This window comes from Mastacembelus armatus, chromosome 13, assembly GCF_900324485.2.
Source record: "Mastacembelus armatus chromosome 13, fMasArm1.2, whole genome shotgun sequence".
Classification (NCBI taxonomy): Eukaryota; Metazoa; Chordata; class Actinopteri; order Synbranchiformes; family Mastacembelidae; genus Mastacembelus; species Mastacembelus armatus.
In genome coordinates this window covers 18,562,617-18,575,281 of record NC_046645.1, presented here as the reverse complement: position 1 = coordinate 18,575,281, position 12,665 = coordinate 18,562,617, and the positions used below count along the sequence as shown (strand labels likewise).

Below are 12,665 nucleotides of genomic sequence, written 5' to 3'. Positions count from 1 at the left end.
TCCAATACAAAACTAGTGTTTTGCCATCAGTAACAAATATGCCCTATATTGAGGAATATAATTTGTTTCCATATTACAAACAAACTTTAAATTTTGTTAAGGTTTACCTTAATACAGTCTTGTAAACAAGATTCAGATTGCCCAACTTTCACATAAAACATAAATGTCTTTTGCATGGAGACATCCTTGTGTTTCTGGACATTTCATTCCATGTTACTGTTATGGTGAATGAGGTTATGATGGTGTTAAAAGAAACAGTCAAGCTGCAGCTGTTCTGTGTCCCAGTGCTTGAGACACATACCATATAATGTGACAATTCAAGTTTGCTTGCTAGAGAAAAACTCCACAAATCATCCTTTAATACTGCCAGGAGAATATAGCACGCCTTTCTCTCACTCACCCCGCTCTCTTTATCCTGTCAGAAGCCATTGGTGTGTCTGTGTGTGTGTATCTGTGTCCCAGTGGGAGTTCTGGTTAATAGGCTCTCAGTTACGCACTCTCAGTGCAGCCACAGCAGCTTTCCTCAAGGGAGAAATTAGCTCTGAGGCACTAGCTCAACCCAACCCTCAATAAACACACCAGCTACTGAGCAAAAACACCTTGTGTGTAAATAGATGTTTTTATCACACATAAAATTGTGTTTACTTCACAGGTTAAGCACCAATTTACACATCACCTACTTAATGGGTTTTGCTGGTCTTTGTAATAACTTGTCATAACTTGGTAAAGAAAATAAATGTTTTCAGATGGTAAATAAAGAGCATGTTCAGAGCACTTTTGGTTTTTGACCTGTTTCTGTTTTTGTGTGTGTGTGTGTGTGTGTGTGTGTGCGTGCGTGCGTGCGTGCGTGCGTGCGTGCGTGCGTGCGTGCGTGCGTGCGTGCGTGCGTGCGTGCGTGCGTGTGTGTGTGTTTTCTCCATAGGGTAACTGTCCCAAAGTGAGCTCCATTAACGATCGCAGTGATTGGAAGGTAGTGAGAAAAGCCTTGCATGTGATTGGTTTCAATGAGGATGAGGTAGAGGTAAGGACTGTCCAAACTGAGTATATCAAGTCTGACAGTAGTGTGGGAGCTTTAGAAAATGTTAGAAACTGTCTCTGTTCCTAGGAAGCAGGTGGAGGCAATGCTCCCTTGCCCCTGAATTTCTAAAGCTTATGTTGAATTATCACTTCTTACTTTCATTGTACCTAAGTTCTTGAAACAAAACCCTCTGTGTCTTAACAGCAACATAAAGGTTTGTCTAACAGTAATGTACTGAATACATGTGTGTGCGTGCGTGTGTGCGTGCGTGTGTGTGCGTGTGTGTGTGCGTGCGTGCGTATGTAGAGTATAGCTCTAGTATGAAACTTGCTGAGCAGACTATTACTGTTAAAGTCCTTAACTTAATGAAGTTTTAATCAAATTCATCCAAATTCATCATAAAGATACCGCTGCCAGAAACATCTGGATAATCCTGTTGGGCTACATCATTTCTCCATTTTTCTCTGCACATTTGTCTGCTGTTAACTCCACTCTTTCATTCCTTTTTTTATTCCTTTTCCCTCCTTCTCCCTGTTTTTTTTCTCTGTCTAGGAGTTGTTGAATATAATTGCCAGCGTGCTCCACCTGGGGAATGTGCAGTATGGTGGGGAAGACGGCAATGCCTGTATCACTTCTGACACACAGATAAAGTACCTGGCCAGGGTAAGATGCTGCTCCAAGTAGGTTCATAAATACCCCTAACAGGCCAGAAGGGGAAAATGGGATTATCAATAAATGCCTGGGTACATATTTATGGTACAGCTTAGAAGACATGTTAAGAACTGGGCCCAAAGTCTGAAAGTAGAAACCATCTTTTAATCTATAAGTTCAGAAGTGTTGATTATTTCTTTAATTTAACTGACTGATCTTCTGACAGCTGCTAACAGGTTGGGACACCTGTCCTAAAGCTTCACTGTAATAGCTCTACTGACTAAAGATATGTTACTGAGAATTTTTGGCAAATTATGACTGATTTCCTATTCTGAGATGTTTGGTAAATATGGACATTGGAGTAAACAGATCATACTTGGAGAAATGAAGAAGCCCTTGTTCATTCTTGCCTCAATCATCCATGTCAGACATAATCAGGATGTCACTGCTGCCGAGTGGCATGATATCTGTCTGGTTACGTGACGAGTGGAGCTGGGTTGCTGCTAATGTTGTTGTGCTTTTCCAGTTGTTAGGAGTGAATGGGACAGTGCTGACAGAGGCACTCACACACAAGAAAATAATTGCCAAGGGAGAGGAGGTAGGTTTGGATACACACTCTCATTGTAAAGCTTTCTGTGCGTGTGTGTGATAAGCATTTGTATACAAAGTTTTCCTGTCTGTGTAATGTCTAGTCTGGTCCAGTGTAATTATGTTGTAACTTGCTTAACTGTTTCTGCTAAACTGTAGCTGTTATTGTCTGTCTTTGACGGCTCTTCCTTTCGTGTGTGTGTGCGTGTGTGTGTGTGCGTGCGTGCGTGTGTGTGTGTGTGTGTGTGCGCGCGCGCGTGCGTGTGTGTGTGTGCGTATGTGTGTGTGTCCCAATCAGCTGATGAGCCCGCTGAACCTGGAGCAGGCATCATATGCTCGGGATGCTTTGTCCAAGGCAGTGTATGGACGCACTTTCACCTGGCTGGTTAACAAGATCAATGCTTCACTAGCATACACGGTACACACACAACATGCATACATACTCACTCACTGCAGTAAATGTTTTCGGATATTAATTCACACCGCAATTTCCCTTTATCACTTTCACTTCATTTTCCTTATTTGAAGTCAGATTACTCATACTGTAACTGCACTGTAATTCAGAGCATGTTGATGTCCCCTGATTATTGTTATAGCACAGCTCCACCTTGTGGACATTTACATGGTGAACTTAACTCAGCACAATATCATATAATTCTTATGGACAGCACAGAAATGGACTTTCTGTGCTGTGATATTTATTATGTGCCAGATTTAGTCTAATATATTCAGTGTAAACCATAAAATATTTGGAAAATAAATTCCTGAAAAAAAGGAATGAGTCAAACTATGAAGTTAAATGTAATTACAAAACACATTTTATTGTCTTTTTTAATAATTTTTATATCTTATATATATTACTTATATATTAAATAAATGAATATAACAGGATGTTTCTTTAACAGGATGACACCTACAAGAATTACTCAGTCATTGGACTGTTGGACATCTATGGCTTTGAGGTCTTCCAGCACAATAGGTAAAAATGTTTGCACATCCCAATAGGTCAGAATTTTGGTTCATTTCTTAGTGTCTAAGTTCAGAACAATGAAAAAAAAAGTTGTATTACATATTTTTTTTCGATTGTGTTAAATTTAGACATTGACAGCTGAATTACGAGCAGTACTGTATGATTGGTCTGGATCTGATTTGTAATTTTTATGGTACTCTAGTTCTTTCGTTTTGGTTGTTGAAATTTTATCTAGGATTTTTCCAACTTAAACCTTTGTGATAATAATTAATTTACTATCATGATAAACAAGTGAACTGCCCAAACCAAGTATTACAAATTTTGTGAACTCTTTCACTAGGAAGAATAACCTATAAATTGAAAGGTTAAAAACTGTCTATGGGTTTTTTGTTATTCTTCAGACAGATCAGTTCTCTGGCTGTCAGTTTCATTATCACTGTGAATGTATTCCAGGAATGAAATGTAAACTAAAAATGTCTTCTCCGTATTAAACCAATTACTACTCCATGTTTGACGGTGTCAGACAATACACTGTGCAAACCAGTTCTTGTGTAACACTAGACATTTACCCTTAACATAAACTTAAGCACATGACACTCAGACACACCAAACAGAGTAAAGTAATGACCCTGTGCTTAGTTTGTTGTTGTATGTTGCAGCTTTGAACAGTTCTGCATCAACTACTGTAACGAGAAACTGCAACAACTCTTCATAGAGCTCACCCTGAAATCAGAGCAGGAGGAGTACGAGGCTGAAGGCATCACGGTCAGACATCACCTCCTTCTCTACCTCAGTGTCTTGTTTTGCACTCAACCCAGCCCTTCCTTTGTAAAGTCCAGTGTCAAAAAGTGACTTAGGCTGATCAGTTCTCTGGCTTCTGAAAATGCATCCTCTTCTTAAATTGACATCGTGATGTATAGATTTGTGTGTTGGGTAATTATGGAAGTGCAAAGGCAGTTTGTTCTTTCCTTTTTACTTGTTTCTTCTGTGCTGTTCTGAACGTCCTCAAAGCTTTTTGATTACACCAGGGTTGGGAGATTGCAGAGCTCCTAATGTGTTTGTGGCTGCAGTTGTGTTTTCCAAAGTGAAATTGCTAATTTAATTGATCACCCCACTATTTCACTGAGGCTTTTACAAAAATTTTACTGTAAGTACATTTTTAGAAGATGCTACCTTAGTAGAGCCTTTACAAAGTTAAGCCCTGTTTCATGAACCTGCTCTGTAAATAAATAAAATTTATTCACAGTTTAATCTAAAGTGACACCTTTTGAGGAGATTACATGTCAGAGTAGGTTTGTATTCCGAGATATCACAGTCAAGATCTGTGTCTCTAATTTTCTCTGCAGTTGCTCCATTTTGTTTTTGCCTTTATTTATATTCATTGCATTTGCATTGTTTTGTTTTGCTTTTTTGGAACAAGGGCCTTTTGTTTTGAGTCTGATAAAAATGCACTGGTCAGAGAGCAAACAGGTTGTGGGAGAAACTTGGATTCACCTCTCAAAGAACCCATTATCATCTGACATCAGGACTGTGGGCCACACTCCCTATTATCTCTAGAAATTATGTGGCACTTCATGATTTCTGCTGCTTTTAGCCTGTGGAACTGTGTGTTTGTGTGTTTCCACATGCAAGTGCGTGAACAGTATGTCTGCATGTCAGGATTCCTGTAATTCTGTAGATGACTACATCATCTGATTACAGTCATTACATATCTTAAAACTGAAGAAACTGTATTAGGTTTATATCCCAGAATTAGTTTGGACAGTGAGAAAAACAGCAAGCGGTTTGTCTTAGAAGAAACTATTTCATTATGTTCATTAGAACAATGCCATAAATGCTTGTGATAGAATGTATTTTTCTGATGATCTCTTTTTTTTTTGTTGTTTTTTTTTGTTTTTTTTCCTCCAGTGGGAGCCGGTGCAGTATTTCAATAACAAGATCATCTGTGACCTGGTGGAAGAGAAATTCAAAGGAATCATCTCTATTCTTGTGAGGACTTGAAAAGGGGATTTATTTTAAAGAAAAGTCGGCTCCACTTTTTAAATTAAATTTGGAAGAGATTTCTGCAGAAATATAAAATGAAGTTGCAAGTGTGATGTTAAAGGAATAATTCAACTTTTTTGGCAACCTAGGGGATTTCACGTAACTCCCATAAAATCGAAAAACTGGTTTATTTCACTTTTAAACAGATTAAACAAACAAGATATAATTTGTTGATTAATGGGCTTTAGAAGTAAACCAGGCTTGCTGTTACACTACACTGAGTTGATGGTCTTCAGGCCATCTCTCAGAAAGAAAATAAAATGTATTTACCAATATATGAAACTATTCATTTAATTCTCCCTCACTGACCAGCAAAGCTGGTATAATCTTGCACATTTATATTGGATTATAAGTGTATTTATTTGATCCCAGGCCTGATGGCAGATATCTGAATACAGATATTTTGTGTGTAAATGATATGGGGGCATGGTCTCTGAAGTGTTTTTGCTTTCAGGATGAGGAGTGTCTGAGGCCTGGAGATGCCAGTGATATCACCTTCCTCGAGAAGCTGGAGGACACTGTGGGAGGACACCCACACTTTGTCACGTTAGTTTCCTGATCGTCACAAATACATCCCATTTATTGTTATAATACTTAAGAACTCAGTCTGTATGCTGTTGAATATATGTCAAGTCCATTTACTGATAGATCCGTGTTGTGTGCATGTGTGTTTCCCTGTAGTCACAAGCTGGCTGATGCAAAAACTCGGAAGGTAATGGGCCGTGATGAATTCCGACTGCTGCATTATGCTGGAGAGGTCAACTACAATGTCAACGGTGTGTGTGTGCTGTTGTGAACAAATTGTTCTTCTCTTTGAAAACGAGCATATAAGACATAAAAGAAAAGCTAGTGTGACATCACATCCACAGATGTTTGGTGTTTTGGTGAATTTGGCACCACCAAAACATAGTTGTCATGGTGAGGGGATAGTTCTGCCTCAGAATAAGATAGATAGGTGGATGGATACTTTATTCATCCCCCATGGGGGAAATTCAGATTGTCCTGCATCTCTTATATGAACTTTAACATAGAAATTATGACATAATAGATATAAACATATAAAAATTGAAATAAACATCAAGCTATGATGTTTTGTTAGGACAATTTTCAAGAAATACTTTAAATTAAAAACATTTTGACAATTGTCAAAATAAATTTGATTTGTTTTTCCTTTCCACTTTTTTCCACAGGTGGTGAAGTAATTAGTAAATGTTAAAATAAGGGGACTTATAAATACATGAATTCATTGTTATGTTATTTCTATTAATATTAAGCGTTGCAGCCTTTGCTAATTGTGGTGCAAGTAAGAACAATACAAAGTTAAAAAGCCAGTCTGAGTTTAAAAGATTTAGTCAGTCAGAAGTTATTCTGGTGCCTTTGTGGAACTCAGCACATATAAATAAAGTCGATTAATCTTTTTCTCAGGTTTTCTGGACAAGAACAACGACCTGCTCTTCAGGAACTTGAAAGAGGTGAGACTGACTGTGGACTGAACAGGAGAAGGATAAACTTTGGGAGGCTGATATAATTGGAACCGGCATGAGAACATGTTCACGTCAAACTGAATCTTAGTTTCGATAGTGTGATGCACATGATGGAAAGTTGTGTACTTGGTTCAGAGGTTAAAAGTCCTGTGTGTGTGTGTATTTTCAGGTCATGTGTATGTCAGAGAACAGGATCCTGATCCAGTGCTTTGACAGGGAGGAGCTGAGTGACAAGAAGCGCCCAGACACGGTGAGATACTGTCTTTCTGTCTGACTGTCCGTCCATCCATCCATCCGTGCGTGTTCTTTTGCCTATTTTCCATTGTGTTATAAATCATACTCTCATGTGTCCCAACTTACTTTCCCACAACATAACAAACAGTGGTTGTTTTCCCTCTCCAATGTTGAGTGGGCAGTCTGACGGGGATTCTCTGAGGTCTCCCACTCACTGAGGAATGCCCCAACTCCTGTGTGCCCTTCACACACACACACAGAGAAACACTTGAACAGGGTACTGACACAGGCTGGCAAGTTACAGTCCCAGTCCTCCTCAACACTGAGCCCAGTGTTCAGTCTCTACTGGACTGCCAGTCACATCAGCCACTCCTCGTTTGCGTAGTTCGTCTTAGGTCATCATCTCCGTCTGCGGGCTTAACATTCATTCTCTCTGCACCTCTTCAGTTTCTGCAATTCTTTGCTTCAGTTACTCACTAGCATCCTTTCCAAACCTCTTACCATTAACTGTGGATACTTTCAAAGCCACCTTTCATTCGTTATCTGTGTCTGCCCTTCCAGGCAGCAACCCAGTTCAAAGCCAGTCTGGCGAAACTAATGGAGATCCTCATGTCCAAGGAGCCGTCGTACATCCGCTGCATCAAGCCAAATGACTCCAAGCAAACAGGTACGAAATCTTGGCTTTTTTTTTTTTTTTTCTTTTTTTTTTTCTTTTTTTTTTTATTGGTTATCATGGTCCAACGTAGGAATGACACAATACCTAGATAACTCAGAAGTGGTAGTGAATGGCAGAGTATAAATACTTTCAGACATGGAATTTAAACCTGAAACAAAAAATCTTGACATGTCAAGACAACTAGTGTCTTGTCACATTTGTCACTCATTTTCTTATTTGCATTTTTATTACACAGTAGCCACAGGACCATTTGACAGTTTGTAGCATTTTTTTAAATAATTGTTGTGGCGTAGTGAACTAGTTTAACTAACTGTAATGTAACTTATTTGAATAGGCTGTTGGGCACAGGAAATTACCTGCTAAAAAAAGTTTTTAACTAGATATTAATTTCATACAAATGATTGAGCCTGTTTTCATATATGAATAATTTTCAATGCTTTGTGTTTACAGTTCTTGTGAACACAGTAAAAGCAGCTTGGCAGCTTCCATAAGCTTATAATTCCCCCAATGTCATGTTAATCCTGTGCCTTTGCTAATTCCAAAGCAAAACTTTTTTCAGCTGCGTCAGTGGCTGCAGTGTGGTTGTCAGTATATCGGACTAGCCTTTGTTTCTTTCCACAGTTGTCCTTTTGTTAGTTTGACACTGTTTCTCTGTCCTTTGTCACTCCTACTCCTGCTGTTTAGCATTTACTGGTTTTCTCTGGTTCATTTTGTCCAACAAACGTCACATTTTTCTCAGACTAATTTGACCCTGCTCTCCCATCCTGTGCCTGCCCCAGGTCGATTTGACGAAGTGTTGATCCGTCACCAGGTCAAGTATCTGGGACTGATGGAGAACCTGAGGGTGAGGAGGGCTGGCTTTGCTTACAGACGACGCTATGAGATCTTCCTACAAAGGTGATCACATACTTTTCTTTTTTCTGCTGGTAAGGTACAGCTGCATGTTGACACGTTAGTGTACCACATTACCTGAACCACAAACTTTATGACAGTAGTCACAGTAAGCCACAGTACATAAACTGTGGGAAAAAACATTACCCCTTATCATGTTCCTCCCGAAACCCTGAGCTCTGGTCAGTTGTAATATATAAAACACAAATTGAACTGATACAATTCAGAGTGAAGTACACTTTTCCACATGGAATGATTATGTTTGAAAGATACCTGTGTCTGCTTGCCTGTGCAGATATAAATCGCTGTGTCCAGACACGTGGCCTCACTGGCAAGGGAAACTAGCTGATGGAGTGGCCACACTTGTGAAACACCTAGGATATAAACCTGAGGAGTACAAGATGGGCAGGTGAGCAACACACAAATACAAAGATACAAAAATGTATGTTTCATATTAGCCAGAAAGATGTCTCAGGTCAGAGTGCAGTCATAGTTTTGATTGACCATGAACTGCACTTGAATTTTTAAAGAACTCTGAGTTGTGTTGTTAAGTATTTATTTGAGTTAAATTATGTTTGTCTTTATAGATCCAAAATCTTCATCCGTTTCCCAAAGACTTTGTTTGCCACTGAAGATGCACTGGAGTCTAGGAAGCACAGTCTTGGTAAGACTCAGGGACATTGCTGATTATCTTTGCCTGGTATTTTCAACAAATGCTGTACAGATTTTAAATGTTTCTCTCCCGTCTCTCTTCACCATCTCACAGCCACCAAACTCCAGGCAGCATGGAGAGGGTACAGCCAGAAGTCCAAATACCAGAAACTCAGAACCTCAGGTGAGGAAACATCTACTGTACTTACTCACATCTTCACTGGGATTACTCATAGTAATCATAGTCATAGTATTTTCTCTTTAGACTTCATTTGACAGTATATTTCCAAAGAATCCACCTAGTTATAGTTTTTATTTGCTTGTGAGTTATAAGGTGCATATTGTATCTTGCAGCTATTGCTATCCAGGCGTGGTGGCGGGGGATACTGGCTAGGAGGAGGGCCCAGCGCAGGCGACAGGCTGCTGATACTATCCGCAGGTACAGACTAGCAGATGGTGCAATACACTCTAAATACACATCATTGAGAAAACAAGTGGGTATCAACACCAAGTTTTGAATTATAAAAGGACGATGTGTTAGGTTGTAACTTGTTCACATCATCATCTGCATTGCTATAGATTTAGACATTGCAGTTTTTCATATAGGCAAATACTCATCTACCATAACAGTAATCCAGCAGATTGATTTTTAATTGTTTTTTCTTTAACCTTATGCCATATTCAAAATAGAACAGGTTTACATTAATATGAAAAGGGCAGCTGCTGTCACATGCTGTATAAACTGCATAAATCCTTTTCTTACTTAATCACATCTCATCTTTAGGTTCATCAAAGGCTTCATCTACCGCCACAAAGAGCGCTGTCCTGAGAATGAGTATTTCCTGGATTATGTTCGCTACTCTTTCCTCATGAAACTGCAAAGGAACCTGCCCAAAAGCGTCCTGGACAAAAGCTGGCCGACCCCTCCAGCTGCTCTCATTGAGGTACACAGAAATACGGTGTACTTATGCTGCAGACAGTAGGAAAAATACACTAGAAACTAAAATTAGGATTTAAAGAAAGGATCTGTAAAGGCAAAGATAAAAATAATTTTCTCCTGTGGAGAATGAAGGAATTCTCCTACACATAGATATGTGGCAGATCAAGGTAAATTATAAAAGGAAAGCTATAATAATACTTGGGTGACATGGTTACATATTAGTGTGAAATATGACTAAAGTCTCCTGTTAGTCTCAATTTAGGTTGTTTCTCAAACAGAAAGATCAAACAAACACAGATGTTGCTACAGTGACTAATCATTTCCAGAATGTTATCACCCCACTCATACATAACACTACTGTGAAAACTCTCTTTAGGCATCTGAGCATTTGCGTAAGCTGTGCATGCAGAACATGGTTTGGAGCTACTGCAAGAAGATCAGTCCTGAGTGGAAACACCAGGTGAATATCGTCTATTTGCAATTTGACTGTCAGGTTTGCTGCTTCCTTCATTTGCTTCACTGTCATCAATTGTGTGTGAATAGATGGAGCAGAAGATGATCGCTAGTGAGATCTTCAAAGACAAGAAGGACAACTATCCACAGAGCGTGCCCAAACTGTTTGTCAGCACAAGACTCAGTAAGATGGTTTCCTACTGGACCCAAATTGTTGAGAGACTTCACAGCTTTATATTTTTAACAGCATGTTTGTATTTCTTCAGATGGTGAGGACATAAACCCCAAGGTGATGCAGGCTCTGGGCAGTGAGAAGATGAAGGTTAGTAAGCAGAGTCGTTAAACAAGCGACAGTTTAAGAGCTATCTGAGTTTCATCAGTATTTTGACCACCGTCCTTGTCTTTCCAGTATGCAGTGCCAGTCACCAAGTATGACAGAAAAGGCTACAAAGCTCGGCCCCGCCAGCTGCTGCTCACTGGCAACAGTGCTGTTATCATAGAAGAGGGCAAGCTCAAGCAATGCATTGACTACACTGCTTTGAAAGGTCAGAGGTTAACAGCCAGAGTGATCATTTCAAGAAATGTATTTTTGACGACAGTTCATTAAAGCATGAACTGTCCTTCCCCTGCAGGGATCTCAGTCAGCTCTCTCAGTGACGGCTTGTTTGTTCTGCACGTGCCCAGTGAAGACAACAAACAAAAGGTGAAGCCAAGGACAGATAATGAATTAACCATAAGCACTGCAGCTGCACAGTCTCATCAGATCATAATTAGTTTTGCATGAATGTGTGACTTTCCTGTGTGTTGGTTCAATGGTTTCCTATCAGGGAGATGTAATTCTGCAGAGCGACCATGTGATTGAGACCTTGACTAAGATTGTGATCTGTGCCGACAAAATCAACAGCATCAACATCAATCAGGGCAGGTGAGAAACAGAACACAAACACAGCAGTAAAAGGCAGCGACACCAATAGATGATTGTTTTCGTGCATACGGAAATTTAAAGAGTGCATGAGTTTCTAAGCCACTCTAACTGCTCCTCTGTTGCTTCTCTAGTATAAAGTTTACAGTGGGTCAGGGGAAGGAGGGCATAATAGACTTCACTCCTGGATCAGAACTACTGGTGGCAAAGGCTAAGAATGGACACTTGTCTGTGGTGAGTGGGCTCGGTCATCTCCATCTTCATTCAGTCACATTGCAAAGATTTTGAACCATATTTACATATGGTTGATTTATTTCATTTACAATCCTGACAAAACAGAAAGCAGATCATCACCTAGAATGAAAAACTTTTGACATCCAGTAGTTAACATATTGCAACAGCATTTAAAGCTGTGCATTATGTTTGTAGTGTTCCCCCACGAAATCACGGTTCAGAGTTCGCGGCCTCAGTCGTTCACAGATTTTTCCTTAGAACCTAACTAATAATTGTTCGCGGAAACCCCCGCAATTTCGCGCATATTTAGGATTTAAACTACACAAATAGGCATTTTACACCACATCCAAAATTAGCGATTTTTCACAATTGGCGCGTGCTCTAGGAACATAACCCCCGTGAATTTTACTGTATTAACAACAAATGAAATGACTGATTTCTAAACAACTGATGATGATGATGATGATGATGAAATTGATGGGCAAAAAACTGATTGTGTTTATTAAGTTAAAATTCACTGTACTTCTTTAATGTTGCTGTAACTTCAGTCTGGCTTTAATGTGTTAAGGGGAAAATTTTAGCTGACAAAGTAGTACCAGCTCTGGTTTATTGTTTTCATGTTGTAGTTCTTTCACTCATCAGTTCTAGGGAACCAAACGAATATGGACCTATAACACCCAGAGCCACTCAGAATTTCTTGGAGGACACTGAGCTAATGTAGCGTGTCTCCATAAGCAGTTGTTTTCTGTTCCCCTTAATCTTCCTGATATGTAGTAGTACATTTTTAATGAGCCTGGACCAAAAACAGCACATTCAGGTTTTGGTTGAAGCCTGTTAAACACAACAAATTCAACTCTCACTAGACCAAGTGCAAGAAAATGTTCTTGTGCTTGGTCTCGTGAGAGTTGAA

The 12,665-nt window shown here is 39.5% G+C and overlaps 1 protein-coding gene across 3 annotated transcripts in view; it reads left to right on the top strand.

The window, feature by feature from the left end:
• LOC113137281 (unconventional myosin-Ic) overlaps positions 1 to 12,665 on the top strand; it is a 52,461-nt gene that overhangs the window by 37,714 nt on the left and 2,082 nt on the right. For all 3 annotated transcript variants that reach the window (XM_026318823.1, XM_026318840.2, XM_026318832.1), the window contains 25 exons: positions 923 to 1,021; positions 1,571 to 1,681; positions 2,196 to 2,267; positions 2,556 to 2,675; positions 3,163 to 3,236; positions 3,887 to 3,992; positions 5,136 to 5,216; positions 5,725 to 5,816; positions 5,952 to 6,046; positions 6,696 to 6,742; positions 6,924 to 7,004; positions 7,550 to 7,655; positions 8,444 to 8,561; positions 8,851 to 8,964; positions 9,143 to 9,219; positions 9,322 to 9,390; positions 9,561 to 9,645; positions 9,991 to 10,150; positions 10,523 to 10,606; positions 10,690 to 10,783; positions 10,866 to 10,921; positions 11,009 to 11,144; positions 11,232 to 11,302; positions 11,427 to 11,524; positions 11,656 to 11,755. In XM_026318823.1, the coding sequence (XP_026174608.1) occupies positions 923 to 1,021; positions 1,571 to 1,681; positions 2,196 to 2,267; positions 2,556 to 2,675; positions 3,163 to 3,236; positions 3,887 to 3,992; positions 5,136 to 5,216; positions 5,725 to 5,816; positions 5,952 to 6,046; positions 6,696 to 6,742; positions 6,924 to 7,004; positions 7,550 to 7,655; positions 8,444 to 8,561; positions 8,851 to 8,964; positions 9,143 to 9,219; positions 9,322 to 9,390; positions 9,561 to 9,645; positions 9,991 to 10,150; positions 10,523 to 10,606; positions 10,690 to 10,783; positions 10,866 to 10,921; positions 11,009 to 11,144; positions 11,232 to 11,302; positions 11,427 to 11,524; positions 11,656 to 11,755 (2,346 nt within the window). The remainder of the gene's footprint in view (positions 1 to 922; positions 1,022 to 1,570; positions 1,682 to 2,195; positions 2,268 to 2,555; positions 2,676 to 3,162; positions 3,237 to 3,886; positions 3,993 to 5,135; positions 5,217 to 5,724; positions 5,817 to 5,951; positions 6,047 to 6,695; positions 6,743 to 6,923; positions 7,005 to 7,549; positions 7,656 to 8,443; positions 8,562 to 8,850; positions 8,965 to 9,142; positions 9,220 to 9,321; positions 9,391 to 9,560; positions 9,646 to 9,990; positions 10,151 to 10,522; positions 10,607 to 10,689; positions 10,784 to 10,865; positions 10,922 to 11,008; positions 11,145 to 11,231; positions 11,303 to 11,426; positions 11,525 to 11,655; positions 11,756 to 12,665) is intronic.